Raw genomic sequence first — 26,866 nt, 5'->3', positions numbered from 1 at the left:
TGCTGCTTTGGGGCTGAAAGCATAATGTATTTAAATAATTGATGCATTGTGACTGTATCATCCATCTTCAGTGTATGAATCAGAAGATTTTCTGGAAAACATATTTTACAGGGAAGGAAAAAGGGATTTTCATGTTCTGGCAGACTTAGGCAAGTGGAAGATTCACTGATACTTCATTTGAGGACTTATGTTGAGGATTTGTGCAATTTTGCCTCATAAAAATGTATAAAACATGCACATTCCTTCCTCCTGGAGATGGACAGAGCCAGGGCACTGAATCTGTGTTAAAATAGACATCTGGGGATTATTTACTTTCAGAGCAAGTCCAGACAGAGGAGGTTTAATGGATTGGGCATAACGTTTATTTCTGATAAACTGGGTCAATATACTTTGAGCAATCACTATTCAATGGAGTGCAAAAGAAGTTTTAACCAAATCATTTGCTTCTAATTGGTTTTGTACTCATATAATCAATGTTAATTGAAATACTACCAATTGAATCCAGGATTTTACAGGATTCACTTATGTCCTTTCTTGCATGATCTTTCAGCCGTCTTCTCTTTTCCATTACACTCACTATCCCGCTGCTGAAGTAAAATTTTTTTCATACCTTAGTTTTGCAAGTTTTATAAAGGAATTCAATGAGATTGTCTGTTTTGTTAAGAAAATGTGCCACAAAATAGGGAAAAATACCTAATTGACAGAGTAAATAAGAAGCATAGAAAAACAATGAGTGAAAGACAGTAAAGTATAAAAGGAGAAAACAGGATGAAGTAGTCAGGATAAGATTTTGAAAGAGAAGGTTCTACACAAGAAGGGTCCACGTAGCATCTACTTGTAATTTCCCATTTTTCTCAGATGAATGGCTACACACCTTACAGTAGTTCTTTCACATCAGTCTTTTGGATCCTGTGAGAAACATAATTACACTTCATTTGGGCATCCTGGTATCCTCAAAATAGCAAGGCCACATGATGGTTCTGAAGGAAGTAGTTATCTGACTCTAAGTTGATACAGTTTTGGGGACATGATAGGAAAAGTATGTACTTCTGTCTACACTGTGGTGAATTTTAATAGGTAATGCTCCAAACTTATGTGTTTTTTACCTTCTTGGATAAAACAATCATGCTGAACTTAATAACAGAGAATTCTGGCATGTACATTATGTTGAACCTGTAATTCTCTGGATGCGGTTTGAGGTCAAGATGACCTCAAGGGATTGCTTGATGTAAAAATCTGGGAATTCATTCCCATATTCCTAGTACTGCAGATTATTTAAGTGAATAATTGAGAAAATCCAATATAATTGTCATTCTAAGCTTTAAGATTTTGAATTTTTCTTGTAGTCAACAGAAAAAATAAAGGCTTGTTTACATTGGAAATGTATACTGGAATAAATTGTGTGAATTTAAATCATGCTAGTTATACTCTTTTGGCATAATACTTATTTTGGAACATGCATGAAGTGTTCTGGATTCAAATGGGAGAGTGAAATGAGTATAATAATGTGTGTTTAAATATAGCAGTATAATTAGAATTTTTTTCTGTTTAGACAAACAGTACATGAAGTTACTCCTACCTTTTACTTCTGGTCACTTTCAACTTCAAATTTTAAACATTGAACTGTGTGAACAGCAAATACTCAGAGAGGAATAGTCGTCTTCTTTCTTTATGGTTCACCTAGAAAACACATAGAAATTATTTCAGTGTCTTTCATACAGTTTTATTCAGTATTATATATTTTTATTGGGAAAAAATATATAGTCATTGTTGCAGAAAGCTTAATTTGCAAAACAACATTTTCAAGCTAATAATTTCATGAACAGATTTTCGCTTTTGCAGGGGATCAACAAAAGACTGGTGTAAACCAGTGTTCTGATACTAAAAGTGTTTGCTAGTCAAATGTATTTTTACATTCCCCAAAGTGAATGGGAAGGGAGGGACATAGTAAGGGAAACTTTGCAGATAGGAAGCAGAGCAAAATAAAGAAAACAATAACAAAGGGAACAAAAGAGCAAAGAGAGTGCGTGGATAAAAGATGGTTAAAAAAAGGGAAAATGTAAATGCATAAAATGGATTAAAAGAGGACAAAAATGCTAGTAACAGTCTCGCTACTACGTGTAGAAGCATGCTATTTACAATAATTTCTAGGAAAATTATAGCAAATAGTGATACTATAGCAGATGAATTTCCTTTTACTCGGCAGTTCTTGCATATGTGATTGTGCTCTGAAGAAGGACAGGCTTAATCCTGTGCACTACATAATCAGACATAAAAGTTGAGGCTGTTTTTTTCTCTCTGTAAAAATTGTAATTTGGTTTGTTTCGAAGTCAACTTCTCCTTCTTGGTGAAAACAGTAATTATAAAATAATTCCATTGAAAATACAACTTTATTGAGACTTAATTTTAGGAAAAGTGGTCAATAAAACCCCGTTTAACACGGACCTTTAAGTTGTGTCAGGGCAGGGAGGACCTAACTTAACAAAAGTAAGTTGATAGTTCGTTACTATCAATACCATTTTATGATCCAGTGCTGAAACTGAATCAGGCAATAGTTGTTTTTTTCACTCAGACTTTGTTTTATACTGAATTGTTGTTTAAATTTGTAGGGTTCTGCTGCTCGAATGGACCACGAGACGGCCAGTGTTATGAGCTCTAGTAATAACTATTCTGTTCCTCGCAGACTGACAAGTCATCTGGGTACCAAGGTAACCGAAGATTACAAACCACAGGTCGCTAATGCTACATTTTTACTAATACAATAACCTCATTGTTTCTGCCAGTACTACTAATATTAGCTGAACGATCTATCCACACATAGTAATTTTACAGAGTTAAAATTTGGAATATTTTTTCAACTTTTAAAATATATGGACAGAAATATATTTTTTTACTTGTTGACGATCAGTTAAGAGTTGTTACAGTAAGGAAATACTGGTTGCTAGAAATTACTAGAATATTTAAAAAGCTTGTGATGTTGATTTATAATCCATGGTGAAAACTAACCCTTTTAAGAGCAGTTCTTTAAATACTTTTCCAGAGTCCAAATCCACAAAACAGATGCAATTGCTAAGAAATTAAATGGGAGGGGCGGAATATGTAAGCCCTTCACGGTGATAAATGTCTGTTCACAAAAGACTGTGCTCAAAGCATATGTGCAGCGTGAAAAGAGGGGAAGAAAAGGGTAAATCCATAACACAAAAACGAGTTCATGAACCACTGGAGATTATACTGCCTCTGGAATCAGTAGCAGTATAGATACTATTGGTGTTGTGCTGAGCGCAGTCTTCTGGGAAGCAGAGCCTATGAGCTAGATGTAGTATTAAATTACTCTGGGACTTAAAACAGCATTACAATGTCGTCATTTCAGTCCTGCACCGCATGCATGTACCAAATGGAGGTGACATCAGCTAGTCTGTCTGCCTGCGAGTTTTTCATTTCAAATTGTAGAATTCCCAAAAGCTGCAAACAACGGGAGAGCCCTGAAGGCGGGGAAGGGGACGGAGTGTGGAAGGATACAGGAAAAGAAACAGGTTGAACTGAGCGTGCTGTGGGGTCGGAAGAGCTTAATATTAATGCCTGAGAAGAAGGGAAAGTGATGGAGATTATCTATAGAGGAATGCATTTACAGATGCAGAAGGAGATGTTTCTGTGGGCAGTGCATGTATACAGAGTCAGACAGACAAATATTTTTTCAGTTTTTCCTATATGATATTTGCCACAACCTGGAGGGTGGGTTTTGGTGGCTTCTTCAGCTTTATTCTGTGACAAAAACTTTATCTTCCAAATCCAAATCGCACTGGATTAAAGCTGCCACTTGAAATATCTGTCAAGAGGTATGCATAAAGCAGATTAAATTCGCTCTCCTTTGAGAATCCAAGTGGTTTGTTTTAATACTGTATTTGATTTTTCACAGACTGAGAAGACAGGATCTCCAAACTGGGATGCTAGGCTGTCATAAAATTGGCTCCAAGACTATTTCAGTGGATTTTGTATGTGATCATACAGTTTCACAGAGTCCAAGATTTCTATTGCTTCAGCAATCCTGTAGTATTTAGAGAAGCAGATGTTAACAGACTTGCTGCTTAGTCTGTGCACTGCTATCGATTTTTTTTATTTTTTTTTTTTTATAACTTGGTATTTGTACTCATCTTCAGGCACATTTGAATTGTATCTGAAGAAACCAAATAAAATCATTCATTGGTCTGGTAACCAGTGCAAATATCTAGTTATTAGTAGAAAACTTTGTCTGACAGTCCAAAGTCTCATTTCTTCATTAATTGGTATGTTCTAAAGAAACACACGCGCTGCTACTTTACAATTCCCTTTGATAGTTTCTTTATGTTGTCCTTTGATTTTGAATGTTCCTGTTTTTCTTGGCTTTAGGAGGTTGGAGTTTCTAGGTAGTACATAAATTCACTCTCTACATCCTGTTATTCTACTAAAAGTGCACTAGAAGAACCAAATGCATTTCTTGATCTAAAGCTATTATTGAAGAAAATAGAATGGGAAAGACAAACCAAATACTGCGCTGACCACTATGTTACATGTCAGCCAAGAGAATCCCTGAAAAATTGCTATTTTTTAATGAGAAATTTAGTTACTCCAAGTTAAATGTGTACTGCTGGGTTTTCATGGCTTGATTTAATTTGACAAATGATCAGTATTTTATATATATATAAGTGAGCATTTCTTTGCTTTATTGGTTTTATCGCTGTAAACTTGAAAAAGGGTTAATTTAATTCTTCAGTTTTGCATTTGCTGTAAATAATCTGGTCCTTATGCAAGTCAGTCATCATAACAGAAAATAATTAGTTAATTTGAAATAATTTTAAAGAACAGCTTTAAAATACTTGGATGTCAGTTTTCTTAGCACAATGTAATCTAAAACCTCATGTAATCATTCTTATCCTTTGTCTAGAATAATCGTATTTAATACCACATAACAAATAGTTTTTCACTGAAGGGCATCTTTACATGAAACTGTGATTCATACAGAACATTTTTTGGAGACAGTTACTTTTAAATATATTTTAGATTTCTCAAACACACACTTTCATTAGTACGTTTGTTTAATCTTTTTGTACAATGGAATTTTCAAAGACTTTGCCATTGGTCTTGATTAATACAGTTAACATACAGCTACCACCCACTTCTTCTAGCCATTTAACCACTACGTGAAATTTACTAAGATTCTGAATGCTGAAGTAGTAATGGTACTTAATTATTTCTAAATAGTACAGTTTTTTGTCCCATTAAACAAGGGGGGGTTTCTCATGTGTACCATTCAAATTTCATTTTAATTGAATTTAATGTTTATTTTTTAAATGTAACTGTATTTTTAAAATCATTTGACCTGCAGGTGGAAATGGTGTATTCATTGTTATCAATGCTTGGTACTCATGATAAAGATGACATGTCAAGAACATTGCTAGCAATGTCTAGCTCCCAGGACAGCTGCATAGCCATGCGCCAGTCTGGATGTCTCCCTCTCCTCATCCAGCTTTTACATGGCAACGATAAAGACTCTGTCTTGTTAGGAAACTCTCGTGGTAGTAAAGAGGCCCGTGCCAGAGCCAGCGCAGCACTGCATAACATCATTCACTCCCAGCCTGACGATAAGCGAGGCAGACGGGAAATCCGCGTGCTCCATCTTTTGGAGCAGATCCGTGCTTACTGTGAAACGTGCTGGGAATGGCAGGAAGCACATGAACAAGGCATGGACCAAGACAAAAACCCAAGTAGGTTCTGCAAGCCATATAAAGGTGTTTCAAGGATGTATTGAAAACAGTGTATTCACAGAAAGTACAAGTTTAATATGGCTTCTTGTTGAATGTATATGGGTTTTCTTGTATATGTGTGTATATTTTTTTTAAGTTGAGGTAGTGTTAGGAAATAGTATCTATTACAGATATGATACCCTATTTATGAACTTGTTATTTAAATCATAGCCCTTGGTGAGCTTTCCAGATAATAATTCTAGTGTTTTGTATTTATAAACTGTAAATTAATATTGAATATTTACACATTCTGTTTTACATTTTAATGCATAGTGGAACATATCTACGTAAATCATCCCAATTTGCTTTTCATGAGATAGCACATTTTGTTTAGGAGAGGGACAGAGAGCACAAATTAAATACTCTCAATCTATTCAATGTAGTATGAACTGTTAATTACAATGTTGTATGTAAGAAATATTTCAGTATTAAAATACAAAAGAAGTGACAATGTAGGTGAATTGGAGTTTTCTCAGGGACCAGTTGGAAAAAAAAGATTTAACCTGCTGAATTGCTTAGCTGCTTTTCTGAATTGAGGGCATTTTGTAAATACAGGCTGTAGGTGTCTATGGTAGACGTACCAGTGAAATCTGAAATAAGTGGGCTGCGTCATGGGTATTGGAGCTTAACACGAGAACCATTTAGCAAGAGTGGGGCTCTGAACAAGATGTACCAATACCATTTGTGCATTAGCGAGAATCTAGCTCACAAAAAATATGAACTTAAATCTTCTCAGTTACGAAACAAAGGGTTTAATTAACCATTCCTAAGGTCATAACACCCAAAGAAACATGTTAGGTGGCATATTATTTAATGCTATCAGAATATTTAACCTTATTGATTTGCTTCACTGAGCAAATTTTGCTTCACTATTCATTTTTAAAAGTAGTAAGATAATTTTTTATACCAGGAGTCATGTTCTTACTTAATACATACATTCGGGATTCTCCATAATTTCTTTTTCAAACATACACACTAAGTATACACACATCTATTACACGCCTTTGTTAGTAACCTTAACTAATTGTCTGTTTGTGGATTACTGGGAGGATACAAACCCTGAACAAAACTGCAATTGATTTATTTTAAGATTAGATTCGCTTTGGAAAACTTATGATCTAGGCAAAATCACACAGGAAATACTAATTGTTACCTATTTCTGGATCAGTGCCTGCTCCAGTGGATCATCAAATCTGTCCTGCAGTGTGTGTTTTGATGAAACTTTCATTTGATGAAGAACACAGGCATGCGATGAACGAGCTTGGTAAGACAAAATGTATTTCTCTGACTTCCTTTGAGAAGCTTCCTGAAAACGCTGACGCTCCTTGTGTACTCCACTGGATATATGGCTTTTTTTACCACTACTTTAAACAGATCATCCATTCATTTGTGTCAGTTGTTGCCCTCTAAGTGATGAATGCAGTTTAAATTAACCAGACCATTTCCCAGTGGATAAATTATGTCAGTTACTCCTTTTTTCTGGCATGAATTGTGAATTTTGGAATAGTATTATTACTATGGAAAAATTAGCAATTTTAGAAGTATTGGAGTTACAATGGAGACTACTTTCCAGGGTGGGAGGTTTTTTGTTGGTGTTTTGGTATTTTTCTTTTTGTCCTGAGGTGTTTCCTGTTTAACAGCCCACATTTTTTAGTCCATTCTCAGTAAATTCTGTGCATGTGATTTTCCTTAATTAGCCACTTTTCATGATCAATTAAACTATTTGTGTATTTTTCTCAGAAAATAGCATTCAGTGATAATAATTAAATCAGTCATTTTCAGGTTTACTAAATAGGCTTTTATGTAGCTCATGTGAGTTCATCAGTCAAACATGATTTTGGCTGGGTGGAATTAAAAGATGAGTGCGCGTCTTACTTCCTCATAATTTCTCCCGTTCCCATTTTCTGCTGAAATCCCAATGTCATGCTGTCATACCTTTCAGCTGCAGATAAGCACAGGATTCAAGATCCAGAGTCAGTATTTAACAATTTATTTACCTTTCTGAGCCTTCCAGTTTTCAGATGTTTGAGAATTGTTCTGTAATTTGCTCCTTGGTATATACGTATTGTATTTACGATATCTGAGTACAGATATTATTTATTTTCCTATTTGTTTGTTTTTAAAGGAGGTTTGCAGGCCATCGCTGAACTATTGCAAGTGGATTGTGAAATGTATGGACTTACAAATGATCACTATAGTGTTACCTTAAGGAGGTATGCTGGCATGGCTCTGACAAACTTGACTTTTGGAGATGTGGCAAACAAGGTAAGAGTAGAATTTTAAACATACAGTGATTGCAGTTCATACCTGTGTTTGAATTGTAGTTCTCAAGACAGGTGGTGAAAATCGGCGGGACAGGATAGTGAGTTTGAGCTCAAGACAGAAGTTCAAAATACCTCTGTCATTCCATCCCGTTCCTGACAGATAGCACCACAAACTGGATGTTGTATCATGGAAGTATAATATCAACTCTCATATTAAATTAAATCACTTTTGATTTGTCTCTGAAAGGAAAAATTTTATCTATTGGCTTAATTATTTATGAACATTAGATTAGTATAGCACATAATGATTATGGACCAAGGATTACAGTTTCTGAGGATGTTGAACTAAAACTGCTAATTTGAGTAAAATTTTGTAAAGTTATCAATTATTCAACAATACTATTACTGTCTGATGAAATTTTGCAAACCTTTTCAGGCTGGAGCTTGCTTTTAAATATTTGGAGAATATCTGTCTCATAATGGGTGCCACTTCAAATTATTATAAGAGAAAATATGTTCCCTAATTTCTGACAAAGACCTTGCTTTCAAAAGTTAGGAAGTTCCAATAATTTCTTGCCTCAGAGTTTGCCAAGCAATGGATCTTGAAATAACTTTGTATTGAGAAGACTTATCTTTCTGCTCTAGAGGAAGACATTTCAGGAGTGAGTGGAAATAAAAGGCTTCATATACCTTGCTTTTTGTTCCAAGGTTTAGGCAAGAGTAAAGCATAAATCCTTGATGCAAATTGATTGTTTCACAAAATATTGGCTCTTTACATCATCCAGTCAGTAACCATTACAGGGCTACAGTTACTGAGTTTATAGCATAAACTGAACTACTTGGAGATGTAAATGTACACGCTGTCCAGCTGCAGAGTAGAACAGTTCTAACACATGCTTTATTTTTGAATAATTTTTAATTATGCTTTGTCACAAACAATTTCCAACATAAGCTTTCCAACATAAGCCTTACAGTTTTTCAGTTGCTATTGTGTTCTTAAAAAATTATTCTTCAAATGTCAGAAACGTTGTTCATTTGTGTGAGTTTTAAGTATTCATATTATTTTTCATACTACATTTATTTGAAAGAAAAAAATATGATTATGAGACTCAAAAGACAGTAGGTAACAACGCGTTGTCAGCTCACAGGTGATTTTTATCTGGTGCATAGTAAAAAAGCCTTCCAAGGTAGTAAAGCTCCAGATCAAGTCCTAGACCTACTGTAAAAAAATAAAACATTTAGTACAATTTTACCGCTTAAGTATTGTCCAGAATAGAAACTGATAGTTATGCTTTTCAGTAGTTGTAAGCTACTACTTTTTAGTAGTTGTAAACCAAGTATTTGTTGTTAGCAATATATTTTACTAAGCTTTTATTGAAATTCAGATATGATTAGCTTAAAATATCAAAACATTGTGCAGAAGCAAGCCACCTAACCTGTCATTTAATGCTATTCACTTTCTTGTTTCTTCTAATTCCTAACAGGCTACATTATGTTCCATGAAGGGCTGCATGAGGGCTCTTGTAGCCCAACTGAAATCTGAAAGTGAAGATTTACAGCAGGTAATGTCCTTCTGAGATTAAATGCTTCTTTAGCTTGGACATGTCCATCACTTTGCATCCCGTGAATTTCATTGCATTGTAGTAAAATATTGTATTTCCGCTCTCCTTTTGTAATATGTACCCTCCTTCTACTCATTTGGCCTCTCCACCTGTTTTTGTTTTTATAATTGAATTCTATCATCTTCATGAAGTTTCTAGTGTGCTGGCCACAGCCAGCCTTCTCTCTTTTTAATTAGGCTCTCTCTTTGAAATATGCTTCATTCATCTCAGCCTGTTTTTTTGGGAGGGAGGTAGTTGTTCATATGTTGTTTTGTCTGCCTTAACTGTGATGCAAAGTTTGTACCTGTACTCATTCCACAAATTACGCAGTAGTTTTCTTCTTGTAAAAATGCTTATCTGTGGGTCATATTCTGGTTTTAGTTTTACCAAAGCACATATAACACATGGGCTATAAAACTCACTTTTATGACCCTGATCTGTTACTGGAAGTCCAGTGTTAAAGATTGAGCAATCTTAGATTCTCTAATTTAATTTACCAGTGAAGGTGCTAATGGACTGGAATTACCCGGAGGGTTAATACAGTATTGTGGCTCCTTTTACAATAGCAGCAAGTAAATAATAGGGGAATAATAGTAGAGAAAGCTGTATTTAAAAAGAGAATCTGCATTTGACTTGACAAGTCATACATAACTACTCTTGATACCAGAACCTCCCAAAGAAGCTTTCTAAATATGAGCAAAGTGTTCGGTCTGCCACCTGAGTGTCTCTTCCAATGGCTCCAGCTGTATAAAGAAAACAGCCTGAAAATGAAGTCTTTAGGAAGTGCTGAGGGTGATCCTGACAGTTGAGAGCACAGAACTGTTCTTCTTTGGCATGGAACTTATTTAAAATTATTAAATATTAATTTAGAATCCATTTTAATTAATATGTACTTTTAGCAAACTAGAACAGCTTTTTAGAAAGGAAAACCTGGTTCTCCTTGCAGTTCGAGTGAATCATCAGATAAAAGAACAATTTTAAGTAAAATTGACTTTATCTCTTAAAACACTGTTCACAAAAAAATTGTTTCCACTAGTTACAATTGAGAAAATAATTAGAATTACAATCAAGGTTATTGGGTAAACTGTCTGATTTTGTATTAGTGCAGATATTGAGTATATTTAGTATTATTGAAAAGGAGGTCACAGACACATGGGCCCTCTGACCTGTGGGCATCTCTCCAGCCACTGGCATGTAGACCCCCATACACAGGCATGCACACAGAGCAGGAAGTCCCTCACGCAGAAAAAGTTAGAAATGGGATTTAATAAGAATATGGGACAGACTGTGATCATCAGGCAAGGGTCGTGGCCATACAAGCATATCAGCCAGCCAGCTCTTCAAATACAACTGTGCCTTTCTGTCCCCTTATCCCTGTGTTTTTCCCATGCTTGTACCTCCCTGAATCACCTAGATCCATCCTTCTTCTTGCCTTTGGAACCTTTGGGTCCTCCCATCCCATAATAAGTCTTCTACAGTTGCACTAGGCTCTTCCCCTGGATCCCGTAAAATGTCCCACATCCATACGCCAGGACTTCTAGACTGACCTGCCTCAACCCAAAATGTGCAGAGAGCTGCTCCCGTTGACTTCCCTGAATGGGTGTCACGTCTGGGCCATGGGGCTGTGGGTCTCCTGGGAGAGCCCTGGAAGGAGCCCGGACAGAGTGGCCCCTCCTCTGAGCCCTTAGTTTGGGTTCCCGCCTGCCTTTGGTCCCTTGTGCTCCTCTGGGCGTCTTGAGATGGGCCTCCGATGGGCTGATGGCTCCTGTGGTGGGCCTGGGAGCAGTCAAGACAGGGTATTACCGGGGTCTTCCATCTGCCACTGCCTCCCTGTGCTCCCTTGTGAATGTGAGCAGGGGAGCATTCATCACGTAATCTAACAAGCTTACACGCTTCTGTGTGAATGACAACATCCATAGGTAAAAGTTTTCTATCAGGTATATTTTGTGAGGGATATATACATGTGTACTGCAGCCAATAAAGGATGGAGTTTAATATGTAATGACTGTCCACTCTAGTGACAGTCTATCTCAATCTAGCTGCTGCCAAGGACAAGGACATAGGCTGAATGGCTACTCATCTTCTATAGATGACTATTCTGACTGTAAAAGACAGTTTATTTTTAAAAGACTTCAAAGAGCTTTATAAACATTAACCAAGTAATCATACCATCTGAGAGACTGGCAAGTGTTATTGTTCTATTTTACAAGCAGAAAAGCTGAGAAAAAGATGATGTATATCTCTCCTGAGATTACTAAGTCTAGTGCAGATATCAGAGCAGAACACAAATCTGAATTTTTGGACCAATTTTTCAACCAGCATGGAAAGCAGGGAACCTGATTTCAAATCTTTGTTTCAGGTAGCCACACACAAAAGCCAGTACCTTTGATCAAACTTCATACTGAAGTGTTAGAACAGTCTAGCAGGCAACACCACAAGAAGCAGATTTTAGCAAATTTTAGTTCAGTAGCTGAACACGACCACTGTTAATGAATCTATAGCATGCCAGAAATCCAGGAGGAAGGTCTGATAACCTGCTGAAGAAGTAGCTATATTAAGATACATTATTTTTCTTTCACATTTTGCAGGTCATTGCAAGTGTGTTGAGGAACTTGTCCTGGCGAGCAGATGTAAACAGTAAAAAGACTCTAAGAGAAGTTGGAAGTGTGAAAGCATTGATGGAGTGTGCTTTAGAAGTTAAGAAGGTATCCTGTGTAAATGATTGAGATGAATTTTGGAGAGATTGCATTTATTTTACACAAGTGCAAATATTGTTGTCCTTTTCGATATAAGTATTAGCAGCATACTGCAACATAGCAATGACATCTCAAAACAGTATTTCTGTAATTTTATTTATGAGGGTTGACAGCTTTACTTCTTCAGTTTCATGAGCTGTGCTGTTGAAATAGCATTTTTTATAATTCTGCAATTTAATAAAACCTCTTTTGAGTTAGTGAATAGATAATTGCCACTTCTGTAACTTTTTAGATATAGTTTTGTTATCCAGAAAGGAGTGTATTCCATCCCAGTCTCCTGCCAGCTAGTCTTCAAGCCATTTTTACCATTATGGCAGCTAACAGGTATTGTGGCACATATTTCTGAAAACTCTGTGGCAAGCAATACCAAATCCATACCTGAAGGAAGACGAGATGCGAACAAAAATATTTGTGTGCACTGCTGCCCACATCTAGCTTACCAGCCCAGAAAGCAGAAATTGGAACGTAAATAACTCCTTGCAGCTAACTTACATATTTTTGAGAGCATGTGATCAATAGTTGAAACCTTCTTTATCTCTGTCATTTTGTTATTTTCCTAGGAATCTACCCTAAAAAGTGTTCTGAGTGCCTTATGGAATTTGTCAGCACACTGTACTGAAAACAAAGCTGATATATGTGCTGTTGATGGTGCTCTTGCATTTCTAGTCGGCACACTGACGTACCGGAGCCAAACAAATACTTTAGCCATCATAGAGAGTGGAGGAGGAATATTAAGAAATGTTTCTAGCTTAATTGCTACTAATGAGGACCATAGGTGCGTATACTTTTTCTGAAAATCTTTAGCAGTTCCACATATGTATTTAGTAGACAGTTTCTATGACTAAGTCTTAATATGAATGCATGTATTGAGTATAGTAATTAAGTACAGTTAATTTGTAATGCATTTTATAAGGCAAGTATTTCGGTTACGTAGGAGGAATATGCAAACAGATTATACCTGCTGCTTGTTAATGATGAACTGTACTAGAAGCTAACTATTCATATTTGTAATAGGATTTGATTAGCATTCAGATGAAAGAGAGAGAAAATAGGAAATAAATTTGCACTGGAGAATTCATGATTATCCTTTCTAAGGGCAAAACTTGCCTCTAGCATAATAGGTTTTTGTTTTGCTTTGTCTTTTATCATTTTGAAATGCCACTTACTGATGTTTGTTTTCAATTCCTCGACACCAGGCAAATCTTGCGGGAGAACAGCTGCTTACAAACCTTGTTACAACACTTGAAGTCACACAGTTTGACAATAGTCAGTAATGCATGTGGGACCCTGTGGAATCTTTCTGCACGAAATGCGAAGGATCAGGAGGCTCTGTGGGACATGGGAGCAGTCAGCATGCTGAAAAATCTCATTCACTCAAAACACAAAATGATAGCCATGGGTAGTGCTGCAGCTCTAAGAAACCTCATGGCAAACAGGCCAGCAAAATATAAGGATGCCAACATTATGTCTCCAGGATCAAGCTTACCATCTCTCCATGTCAGAAAACAAAAGGCACTGGAAGCAGAATTAGATGCTCAGCATTTATCAGAGACTTTTGACAACATTGATAATTTAAGCCCGAAAGCATCTCACCGTAATAAGCAGAGACATAAGCAAAATATATACAGTGAGTATGTCTTGGATTCCAGTAGGCATGATGATGGTATATGCAGATCAGAGAGTTTTAACGCTGGTAATATGACTGTACTTTCGCCATATTTAAATACTACAGTATTGCCTGGCTCCTCCTCTTCCAATAGAGGAAACATAGAAAATTCTCGATCTGAGAAAGAAAGAAGTCTTGATAGGGATCGAGCAGTAGGTTTAAATACCTATCATCCAGCAGCAGAGAATACTGGGAACTCTTCTAAAAGAATAGGAATGCAGATTTCTACTGCTGCAGCTCAGATTGCCAAAGTTATGGAAGAAGTAACAAGCATGCATATTCCACAAGAAGACAGAAGTTCTGGTTCTACTTCTGAAATGCACTGTTTGACAGAAGACAGAAATGCCCCACGGAGATCAGCCACTGCCCATACTCACTCAAATGCATACTTTCCTAAATCTGAGAATTCAAACAGGACATGTCCTGTGCCTTATACAAAAATGGAATACAAGAGAGCTTCAAATGATAGTTTAAATAGCGTCAGCAGCAGTGATGGCTATGGTAAAAGAGGCCAAATGAAACCTTCCATTGAATCTTACTCTGAAGATGATGAAAGTAAATTTTGTAGCTATGGTCAATACCCAGCTGACTTGGCACATAAGATTCATAGTGCAAATCATATGGATGACAATGATGGAGAGCTAGACACTCCTATTAATTATAGTCTTAAATACTCAGACGAACAGTTAAATTCTGGAAGGCAAAGTCCCTCTCAGAATGAAAGATGGGCAAGGCCTAAGCATATAATAGATGATGAAATGAAACAAAATGAACAAAGGCAGTCAAGGAGCCAAAATGCAACCTACCCAGTGTACACTGAAAGTGGAGATGATAAACACATGAAATATCAGTCACCTTTTGGACAGCAAGAGTGCGTTTCTTCCTTTAGATCAAGAGGATCCAATGGTTCAGATCAGAACAGAGTGGGCTCAACTCTTGGAATGAATCAGAAAGTAAACCAGTCCTTGTGCCAGGTTGATGATTATGATGATGATAAGCCAACCAACTATAGTGAACGTTATTCTGAGGAGGAACAACATGAAGAGGAAGACAGACCAACTAATTATAGCATAAAGTACAACGAAGAGGAACATCATGTCGATCAGCCTATTGATTATAGTTTAAAATACTCAACAGAAGTTCCTCCTTCTTCTCAGAAGCCATCTTTTGCTTTTCCAAAGACTTCTTCAGTGCAGGGCACTAAAACTGACCATATTTCTTCAAGCAGTGGGAGCACATCAGCCCCCTCAGCTGGTTCAAAGAGACAGAATCAGCTTCATCCAAATTCTGCACAGAGCAGAGGTGGTCACTCACAAAAAACTGCCTCCTGTAAAACTCCCTCTATTAATCAGGAAACTATACAAACTTACTGTGTGGAAGATACCCCAATATGTTTTTCAAGGTGTAGCTCTTTGTCTTCTTTGTCATCAGCTGAAGATGAAATAGGACGTGATCAATCTACACGTGTGACAGATGCTAATAACACACTACAGATAGCAGAACTAAAAGAAAACAGTGGGGGTCTATCTACAGAAGGTGCAGTAAGTGAAATCACATCAACATCACAACACATCAGAACAAAATCCAGTAGACTTCAGACTTCTAGCTTGTCTCCTTCTGATTCCTCTAGACATAAAGCTGTTGAATTTTCTTCAGGTGCCAAATCTCCCTCAAAGAGTGGTGCACAGACTCCTAAAAGCCCACCAGAACATTATGTGCAGGAAACACCACTCATGTTCAGCAGATGTACTTCTGTAAGTTCCCTGGATAGTTTTGAAAGCCGTTCAATTGCTAGTTCAGTTCAAAGTGAGCCTTGCAGTGGAATGGTAAGTGGTATTATAAGTCCCAGTGACCTTCCAGACAGCCCTGGACAAACAATGCCTCCAAGCAGAAGTAAAACACCACCTCCTGCTCAAGGAGTTCAAGTAAAAAGAGATGTAGCTAAAGGTAAAGTACCTAGTGCAGAAAAAAGAGAGCCTGGTCCTAGACAGGCAGCTGTAAATGCAGCTGTTCAAAGAGTTCAAGTACTGCCAGATGCTGATACGCTATTACATTTTGCCACAGAAAGTACACCAGATGGGTTTTCTTGCTCTTCTAGCCTGAGTGCTCTTAGTCTTGACGAGCCATTCATACAGAAAGATGTAGAATTAAGAATAATGCCTCCAGTTCATGAAAACGAACATGGAAATGAAGCGGAACCTGAACAGTCAGATGATACAAAGGACAACCTGGAGAAGAAAGCAGAGAAGCCTACTGAAGCAGAAAAAGACATTCTGGATGATTCTGATGATGATGATGATATTGAAATACTGGAGGCATGTATTATTTCAGCAATGCCAACAAAGTCTTCACGTAAAGCCAAAAAGCCTTCTCAAGCACCTGCTCCAAAAATACCTCCTCCTGTAGCCAGAAAGCCCAGCCAATTGCCAGTTTACAAACTTTTGCCTTCACAAAGCAGATTGCAATCCCAAAAGCATGTAAGTTTTACACCGGGAGATGATATGCCACGGGTATATTGTGTTGAGGGTACACCAATAAATTTTTCAACAGCTACATCTCTGAGTGATCTCACAATAGAATCACCCCCAAGTGAGTTGGCCAATGTAGACAGTGTGGGTACGGGAGCAGAGTCAGGGGAATTTGAAAAGCGGGACACCATTCCTACAGAAGGTAGAAGTACTGATGACTCTCAAAAAGCAAAAAGCTCAACTGTGACTCCCCCAGGCCTGGATGATGACAAAACAGAAGAGGGTGATATTCTGGCTGAGTGCATTAACTCAGCTATGCCAAAAGGAAAAAGTCACAAACCTTTCAGAGTGAAGAAGATAATGGATCAAATTCAACAAGCATCTTCATCTCTAAGTAATAAAAACCAACCAGAAGGTGAGAAAAAGAAGCCAACGTCACCAGTAAAGCCCGTTCCCCAAAATAATGAATACAGGGCACGTATAAGAAAACCCACAGAGCCTAAAAGCAATATTAATAATGAAAGAAGCTATCCAGAGAACAGAGACGCAAAGAAACAGAATCTTAAAAATAATTCAAGAGATTTTAATGACAAATTGCCAAATAATGAAGAGCGTGTGAGAGGAAGCTTTGCATTTGATTCCCCTCATCATTACACACCTATTGAGGGAACTCCTTATTGTTTTTCACGGAATGATTCCCTAAGTTCCTTAGATTTTGATGATGATGATGTTGACCTTTCAAGGGAGAAGGCAGAATTAAGAAAAGGAAAAGAAGCAAAGGAAACAGAAACTAAAGACTGCACTAATCCAGAACAGTCTTCAAATCAGCAACCAAGTAACAGAACACAAGTTTGTCAAAAACACCCAACAGGCAGAAGCCAGCCTAAAACCTTCTCTCAATCAGCTAAAGATATTCCAGACAGAGGAGCTGCTACAGATGAGAAAATGCAGAATTTTGCTATTGAAAACACACCTGTTTGTTTTTCTCGCAATTCATCTCTTAGTTCCCTCAGTGATATTGATCAAGAAAATAATAACAACAAAGAAGAGGAACCTGCAAAACGTACTGAGGCTCCTGATTCACAGATGGAATCAAACAGACCACAGACTTCTGGTTATGCACCCAAATCATTTCATGTTGAAGATACTCCTGTATGTTTCTCTAGAAACAGCTCTCTGAGTTCTCTTAGTATTGATTCAGAAGATGATCTCTTGCAGGAATGCATTAGTTCTGCTATGCCTAAAAAGAAGAAACCCTCAAGAATGAAGAGTGAAAGTGAAAAAAATAATTCCAGAAATACAGGTGGTATATTGGCAGAAGATTTAACACTGGATTTGAGAGAAATACAGAGGCCGGATTCAGAACACGGTTTCTCACCTGATTCGGAGAACTTTGATTGGAAAGCTATACAAGAAGGTGCAAATTCTATAGTTAGTAGCTTGCATCAAGCTGCAGCTGCTGCATCACTGTCTAGACAAGCTTCATCAGACTCTGATTCTATCCTTTCATTAAAATCTGGTATTTCTCTAGGGTCACCATTTCATCTTACCCCAGACCAAGAAGAAAAGCCTTTCACTAGTAATAAAGGTCCAAGAATTCTTAAGCCAGGAGAGAAGAGTACACTGGAGTCTAAAAAAGTAGAATCTGAAAGTAGGGGGATCAAAGGAGGCAAGAAAGTGTATAAAAGTATAATTACAGGAAAAGCTCGCTCCAATTCAGAAGTTTCAAGCCAGTTGAAGCAACCACAACAGACAAGTGTGCCTTCAATTTCACGCGGTAGGACAATGATCCATATTCCAGGAGTTCGAAATAGCTCTTCAAGTACTAGTCCTGTTTCCAAAAAAGGTCCCCCACTCAAAAACACAAACTCCAAGAGTCCCAGTGAAGGCCAAGGTTTGACTAGTTCTCCAAGAGGAGTCAAATCATCAGTGAAACCTGAGCCAGCTCCTGTAACAAGGCAACCATCAGGGTTGAACCAGAGTGGATCAAGTAAAGGACCTTCTAGATCAGGATCTAGAGACTCCACTCCTTCTAGACCTCAACAGCAGCCATTAAGTAGGCCTCTGCAATCTCCCGGCCGAAACTCAATTTCCCCAGGAAGAAATGGTATAAGTCCTCCCAACAAACTGTCTCAGTTGCCAAGGACATCATCTCCTAGCACAGCTTCAACTAAATCTTCAAGTTCAGGTAGAATGTCATATACATCACCAGGCAGGCAGATGAGCCAGCAAAACCTTACAAAGCAAACTGCCTTACCTAAGAGTACCAGTAGCATTCCACGAAGTGAGTCTGCTTCAAAAGGGTTAAACCAAGCTCTCAGCAGTGGTGGATCAAACAAAAAGACTGAACTATCCAGAATGTCATCCACAAAATCTAGCGGAAGTGAATCTGACAGATCCGAGAGACCTGTTCTTGTTCGTCAGTCAACTTTTATTAAAGAAGCTCCGAGCCCAACTCTAAGACGGAAATTAGAAGAGTCAGCTTCATTTGAATCTCTGTCTCCTTCCAGGCCGGATTCTCCCACCAGGTCCCAACTACAGACCCCAGTTTTAAGTCCATCTCTTCCTGATATGTCTCTATCTACTCATTCAACTGCCCCGACTAGTGGTTGGCGAAAATTACCCCCTAATTTGAGCCCTTCTGTAGAATATGATGGGAGACCAGCAAAACGTCATGATATAGCTCGTTCTCATTCTGAGAGTCCATCCAGATTGCTGATCAACAGATCAGGAACATGGAAGCGTGAGCATAGTAAGCATTCCTCGTCACTTCCTCGTGTAAGCACTTGGCGAAGAACTGGAAGTTCCTCCTCAATTCTGTCAGCTTCTTCAGAATCCAGTGAAAAGGCAAAAAGTGAAGATGAAAAGCAACATGGAACTTCTCTTTCTGGACACAAGCAAAGTAAAGAAAGCCAAGCACCAGCAAAAGGTACTTGGAGAAAAATAAAAGAAAACGAAATTCCTCAGATAATGAATGATCCTCAGCATTCTTCTTCAGGTGCCACAAATGGCTCCGATTCCAAAACTCTGATCTATCAGATGGCACCAGCTGTCTCGAAGACAGAGGACGTGTGGGTGAGGATAGAGGACTGTCCAATTAACAATCCTCGATCTGGAAGGTCCCCAACTGGAAATACTCCACCTGTTATCGACAGCGTTTCAGAGAAAGGGGGTGTGAATGGTAAAGATTCTAAAGAGATTCAAGAAAAACAAACCCCAGGGAACGGAGGTGTTCCTGTTCGTACCGTTGGTTTGGAAAACCGTCTGAACTCTTTCTTTCAGATAGACAGTCCAGACAAGAAAGGCACTGAAGCAAAGCCTCTGCAGAATAATCCTGTTCCTGCACCAGAAAATAATGAAAGTACTGTAAGTGAGCGTACACCATTCAGTTCCAGTAGCTCAAGCAAACACAGCTCCCCCATTGGTGCTGTTGCAGCAAGAGTGACTCCTTTCAACTACAATCCAAGCCGCAGGAAGAGTAGCGTGGACAATAGTTCTGCTCGGCCATCGCAAATACCAACACCAGTAAATAACAGCACGAAGAAACGTGACTCCAAGTCTGAAAATCCAGACTCCAGTGGAACTCAGAGTCCTAAACGTCACTCTGGCTCTTACCTGGTAACTTCTGTTTAAGTGCAACAAAAAACAAATAAAACTGATGTATTATATACAGCAGCTATTTAGACATTTTGTTTCAAATGAAACTAAAAAATTGGGGATCGATTTTTTTTTTTGTTGTTGTTGTTGTTTTTATTTGTTGTAAATAGGTTTGATTCTTGTTAGAGGGTCCTTGTTCTGGAAGCCATATTTGATAGTATACTTTGTCTTCACTGGTAATATTTTGGAGGAATACCTGATTGACAGTTTGGAATAAAATTGCTAACACAAATATATTTGTACAGTATGTTTAACACGTATTTAATTAGTGTCCCATCCCATAATCCTTTAAATATTGCTTGTCATTGAAATCATGGAACATTGCAGATAGAGACGATACAGTCATATTGCTTTATCAATCATTTCTAGATTACAGACTGACTAAACTACATCAGGGAAGAATTGGTATTATTTATGCAAAAAAGTATACTCAGTTTTAGTATTTGTGAGTCCATCTAACCCAATAATTAATCATGTGGCTGTGAAATTCACAGTAATATGGTTTCCGCTGAACAAGCTTTCCCAGCCTGCTTTTCTGCATGAGTGGAACTGATGGTTCATTTTCTGAAGTAATGATTAACATTTCTGTGGTCACATAATGTGCATAGATAGTTATGGTGTAACAATTTACACTTTCTTTGTGCTCTGCAAAAAAAAAAAAAAAGGAAAACTGTGTAACTGTAAAACCTTGAACAAAATTATTTTACCTGAATTAGATTTTATCTTAAAAGTAGGTAGAATTTTTTTGCTATGCTGTAACTTGTTGTATATTCTGGTATTTGAGGTGAGATGGCTGCTCTTTTATTAATGAGACATGGGTGATGTCTCAACAGAGACTAAAATGAACATTTCAGAATAAATTATTACTATATGTAATTTGTGTGTGTTACTTCTGCATTACATAAAAATACAATATTTTATTTTGAGATGTCACCATATAATGTGTTGTATAATGCACTTACACTTAAGGCCTGATCCAGCAGAATCTTGCACCTCCAATATTCGTTCTTCCTTATCACTGACTGTTGTAGGATGCTTAGAACAGTTGCAGGATCAGGCCCTAAGTCTTCTGTAATATATTTGTAATTGAGACAGTTTCACACATCTCAGGTGCATAACAAGGCTAAAGGCAGGGTATTTCCAGTAGCCAAGCAGTACAATTGTTTTCATGACTGCAAGCCTGAAACAATATTGTATCTATAAACATAATATTTGTAAAACAAAAGATTTTTTTTTTTAATTGGGGGAAATAACGTAGAATGTGAAATAATGATTATAAGATCAAATCTTAACTCTATTTGAAATCTTCATGCATTTTTTTAAGTTTTATTTTTAAAAATTATGAAGGAAAAAATATTGCAAGAATCCCATGGCAGCAAATCAGTTATCGTAGTAGAAAAACAATTTTATACACAAATCAGGACACTTGCTGCCTCAAGCCTTTTTACTGCAAATACGGTTTGTGCTAGAACAATGCTGAAAAGACATTTCTGCTTTAAAAATATAGTCTGAATCAAGATGAGAATTGGTTTAAAGTAGAAACATAAGAGAACAGAACATTAACCAGTCTGTGCATGATTGAAAGAATTATGAAACAATATGTAAGTTTTATTGTATCTCAACTGGACTATTCTAAAATTAGCATCCTAAATAATTGATATTCAGAATGCAAAAAGCCCTGATTTCAGGAAGCCCTGAAATAGAGCAATTTACCTTTATGGTAGCTTTAACACAGTGGCAGAGTGTATCACATCTGTGGCTTTTATACTTCATCTGATACTGAAATGAATCAATTTTTATCTTGAAGTTACCATAGGACATGCACTGTTTATGAACAGAATTGAGATACTATCAGCAGACAGAAGTAAATTTAGACAAATTTAAAAGCCAATACCAAAAATACCTATTTGGCAGAAGTGGCATCTTATTTGCTCATTTGTTCTTTGCTTCCTGTAAGATTTGCGTAGTGACATGCCATGTTTCTATCTCATCTGGTGAATCTGTTAACAAGCAGCGCTCTTCGTGTTAGTATTTTGAAATATTTTGCATATAGTATCTTCACAAGACTTTTAATATGAATATTAGTGTCCTTTTAAAGATGAAGTAGAGATAGGGATTATGTGACGTGTTCAAAGTCAGGACTTCCTGTTGGAGTAGAATACAGAACTCCATTCTTGAGTTTAAAATGCAAGACCACTTTTCTTACAAGTGATGTGATACTTTTTTTTTGTGCTGGGCTTTTAACTACTAATGTGAAGATATACCACGTAATCCAGGATAGTTGTTTAATGCTGGCTTTACATCTATGTCCTGTTGATTTAAGAATTTAAAGGTGAACTCAATCTCAGTAAAGAAATTCTGATTTCGGTTTTATAACTGAGGCAATCAGAAGAAGATGAGGTGAAACTATACATAACTGTATGCGTATCAAACACCAGAATGTCTTTGAAAATTTTAGTGGCTTCTCTATATAGTCTTGGGGATACTTCATGATCATTATAATTGGGAAGTTTCTCTTAATATCCTCTCAGTAACCTATATTTGTAGCAAAGACAGATGAGAGAAACTTCCCAACTATAAATGTAGTGATACACTAGAATATGCTTCCCATGGGAGTTGTTAAATTTCCATTATAGAAGTTTTAAGAAGAGGTTTACGAAACATCTCATAGGGATGGACTATAGTATATTTCATATTGCCTGTGTGCAGCGATGGGCTTATGTAATCTTTTGAAATCCCTTCCAGATCTACATTTCTCTGATTCTTTATCTGAAATACTTCATATCCACTAAGAGCCTTTTAGAATATTTAAGGACACCCATGATGTTTGATTTATGTTAGTGATGAGGATACAAAGTTTTATTCTAAGCTTAACTATAAAAACAGATCCCAGAAATATAAAATCAAAACCATGAAAAATGGCTGTAATAAGTATGTTTGGTCTTGGATTTTGTTAATGATGTCTAGATTCATGATAGTCAGATTTGATTTATGCTGCTAAAGATTTACTCTTGTTCCTTGACTTTAGGAAGTTGCCACAGCAGGTAAGAGGACATTATTTATGTCAAGGCAAAAGAAAGGAAAACAAGGAGCTAAGGAAACCAAGACTCAATTTAATGTTCTTCTGGGATGCATTGCCTTTCTTTCTACAGATTTTGGTAGAACTTTTGTGACTTGAGCTCAGACCTTTAGTTGTCCTTGAATTAGCTTACCATATCCAGAACATATCAAACTTGTCCTTAAAAATCAATCTATACTGAAAATACACTCATAAAGTTCATTTCAGACTGCCTTACAGCTTCGTCCCCTTGATGTGAAAAGCACAAACGTGACCTCCCCACAAATAGTAATTAGTTCACTTTTTAAAATGTACTTTCATTTTAGTTTCTTGCAGTGTGCCACAGTTAAGGTTATTGCTCAATTTCTGTGAAAGCTCTTCTGACTAAATATTGCAAGCTTTCAAGGGGAATTAATTATTTCTATTTTTCATATGCAGTTCTCCATCAGTATTTTCCCCTGAAAGCTTAAAGATAATTCTCAAAACTGTCAGAGGTGACAGCTTAAAAATTGAAAGCCATGCCAGGATTTCCTGATGAGATTGGAATATTGTTTCAAGCAGGATTTGGCTGCAGAATACAAGTATTCTTGCATAAGGTAACAAGGTTAGTGCTATAAACTTCAGTAAGCAACAGTAGTAGTCTTCAATGTAGACTAGTATCTTTGATGACTTTGGGAAGTTAGCTGCTGTGTCTTGCATAAAGGGGGATGGAAGGAAAAGGGACCATTTTGGAGACTCTTAGCCATATTGTCCCAGGGATGTACTTTTATATCTTCCCCAGTACATTGCATAAGGTGCACAGTAGAGAGAACAATTTGCCCAAATTAATGAGGTTTTGTTTTGAAAGTATACCAGTAGACCAGAAAACTACAAAACTTTTGTTTGATGATCTGACAGCTGAATTTTTGACAGTTGCTTTGGAGTACTTCCTCTCTGTGTCTCCGCCCTCCCCCCCCTTAACAGAAGTTGAGATTACCAAGAAGGTAACAGCTTCTTCATTCTTAAGAATAAAGATCCATATTATTTCTAGAATCGAAGAAACAGCGCGCACTGTTGAAAGAAGTTTTCTTCTCCCTTCCATGGTCCTGGCTGTCCTCTGACCTTTCAGTGGACTAGCTCACCTCTTTCCTAGCAGAACTGCTAGGGGGAGCAGGATTTGTACTGCATTTAGTATGCTGAATTTGTTCAGTGTGGAGTTGGACAAGTGTTGCCTGAGCCAGCAGAAAAAATAAAACAGGGCTAGTAGAAAGAGGTTGGGATAGCTTCCTTTATAGGTGGTCAGTGAGTTGGATCAAGCCATTACAGGCAATTTTAAGCTGATATGCCAAGTTTTGGACCTGTTCTTCACCCTTTTTGAGACAGCAAAAGCAAATTAAAGTTGGGGTTTGTTTACTCTTCGCTATGGTTCACTCTGAACTGCCTAGTGGCCCCTGGTGCTTTGCATTTAAATACATTATGTTCAGGTACGTCCTTTATCCTGGAAATTCTTACAACTAATTTCAGAAGTATTGCATCAGTCTACAGTTTGTGCTTGTGGAAAAGAAATTTTTCTTCATCAAAAATACCCAAAGAACAAAGTTTTCTACCATATGTAAACCTCTAGGTGACAATTTTTAAATTTGCAATATTAAATTCAATGCAGTAAATGCTTCCAGTAAAAAAGATTTCTTGCAACTTGTTGTTTTCTGGAAGAGGCTTGAAGAGGGAAAGAACACCTCCCTTCCCCAATTAAGACAGTACTACTTCCAGCAATGACTTGGAAAATGTTTAGGTGGACTCTTACAAGCTCTTCTATTCTCTTGTTACTGGATGCCTCCCAAACTATCTTTCTCTCATCTAGTTTTCATTAAATAGTACGAACAGCCATAAGACTGTTGCTTACAATCACATGTAGAATTCCACTGAAACATAACTTCATAAATCTACTGTATTGCCTTGTAAACTCGCATCCGCCTGTCTGACAGCTTTGTTCTTGATGAGATGTGTGATTTGGATGAAGCTGCGAATCACAAGTGAAGTGTCAGTTAATGTTGAAGCATGACTTCATCCACATGCTTAGATCTTTGGGGACCTACTTAATACCAAATTATTCAAATGTATTCTCTCTCTGGTTCCACAGCCATCTTCTTTGCACTTTTACGTTTAACCAGAAGAGATGCCCACACTTTTATTTTCATTTCAAATCACATGTAGAAATGTGATTCCTGCTTCATAGTCTCTTATATGCAGAATAACAGATTGTATCTGTAAATGTGTTTATATAGAATGTTATGTAGTTAAGGTTAAGTTTTTAGTCAGAATGGTAAGTTAACTGGTTACGTGTTGTGTTTGTTTACATATTGGAAGTGCAAGGGGATTTGATGTGGTGCAGAAGAGCTTCAGAGTTCACAACAGTAATTAACATAGGTGCCAATTAATTTGTGATGTCAAGGTTAATATAAAGTCTGGATTTAATACAAAGGTTTTCTGCTGTCAACTTTCACTTTACCAGATGTGCTGTTTACTTACTGTAAGACTGGGTAATGCCTCCCTAGCATAGTTGTGCAAATTACCTTTCTTAGGAAATTTCCACATAGTTACAGCCTTATGTGTTTCTGAATTTCTGCCACTTCAGGATTTCGGGAAATTATTCTAATTTTGCTGTGTGTAAAAGCATCCTTTGCTTGAGTGGCTGTGGAATTACAATTGGGATATCAGGAAGATGTAGAGGGAGCTTGTTCACTCAGTTAAAATGCACTTCTGTCCAGACCTCAAACCATACATACAGTGTCTCTAACGCCCTAGTTTTCAGTGGGATTTAACATGCATAAAGCTTGCGCTGGTTCTCTGCAAGTAATTAAATTGTCATCTTCTGAGATCAGATGCATTTTGCCACCTGTAAATGTTGTTTCTCTTGAACAAACTCTGCCCACAATTATATTTTTCTTCAGTTTTGTTGTTTGCTTCTGCCTGAAATGCATTACTGTTTATATCCTAACTCTGTAATTAATTCTTTCTTCAACTATTCTAATGTATTTTGTTTCACAGTATACTTATTCTGAATTTAGTCTTGCTATGCATAATTTATTTATTACTTGCGGTGTTATATAAAATTTCCTCCTGATTGCACCTTGTTCAGAGTGGAATTGTTTTCTTGGCTACTGAAATTTAGGTGTCTGTTTGCTGTATTAGCAATATGATTTCACTTAAAAAGGAAGTTGCTGTTCAGACACTTCAGCAATGATTCAGCATATCAGAACAAATGCCGTAGAAAACCATGCAGTTTTGTTTCTGTGGTAGTCACACTTCAGATAAATAAGAAATAAAAATCAAAAGAAGCTCAGAGACATGCAGTTCACCAGTAGAGCTCTCTGTTCTCTTCTGTGTTTCATTTTAGAACAAACTGCACCAAAAAAATCTAGTTCCAACACAGTGTAATTCTGTAATCTCTCTGTTACAAGAGGTTTGCAAGAAGGTTTATTTCATTCTGACTCATAAGCATAGCAGAGGTTGGGTTAATTCCAAAGTCTTTCTTTTCCATGATGAATGCGTTCTTTAGTCCCTGATTAGAGACTATTAAGGGACCTAGACTGATTCATTCCCAACAAACACACAGCATGTATTTATACATACATTC

At 37.2% G+C, this 26,866-nt stretch overlaps 1 protein-coding gene across 3 annotated transcripts in view; it reads left to right on the top strand.

Annotated features, from left to right (window-relative positions):
- APC (APC regulator of WNT signaling pathway) overlaps window positions 1–21,040 on the top strand; it is a gene marked incomplete at its 5' end in the record, with an annotated part of 63,004 nt that extends 41,964 nt beyond the window's left edge. The window contains 8 exons of one of the 3 annotated variants that reach the window (XM_082497468.1): window positions 2,610–2,732; window positions 5,363–5,741; window positions 6,949–7,044; window positions 7,906–8,045; window positions 9,529–9,606; window positions 12,234–12,350; window positions 12,962–13,176; window positions 13,598–21,040. In XM_082497468.1, the coding sequence (XP_082353594.1) occupies window positions 2,610–2,732; window positions 5,363–5,741; window positions 6,949–7,044; window positions 7,906–8,045; window positions 9,529–9,606; window positions 12,234–12,350; window positions 12,962–13,176; window positions 13,598–20,168 (7,719 nt within the window). In that variant the 3' untranslated portion in view covers window positions 20,169–21,040. Of the gene's footprint in view, window positions 1–2,609; window positions 2,733–5,362; window positions 5,742–6,948; window positions 7,045–7,905; window positions 8,046–9,528; window positions 9,607–12,233; window positions 12,351–12,961; window positions 13,177–13,597 lie in introns of those variants that run through there. The other 2 variants (XM_082497467.1, XM_082497466.1) reach the window with 2 other exon arrangements.
- Between the last annotated feature and the right edge of the window lie 5,826 nt (window positions 21,041–26,866).

The sequence above is a fragment of the Vanellus vanellus genome (assembly GCF_965231255.1).
Source record: "Vanellus vanellus genome assembly, chromosome: Z".
NCBI lineage: Eukaryota > Metazoa > Chordata > Aves > Charadriiformes > Charadriidae > Vanellus > Vanellus vanellus.
This window is presented reverse-complemented; position numbering and strand designations above follow the sequence as displayed.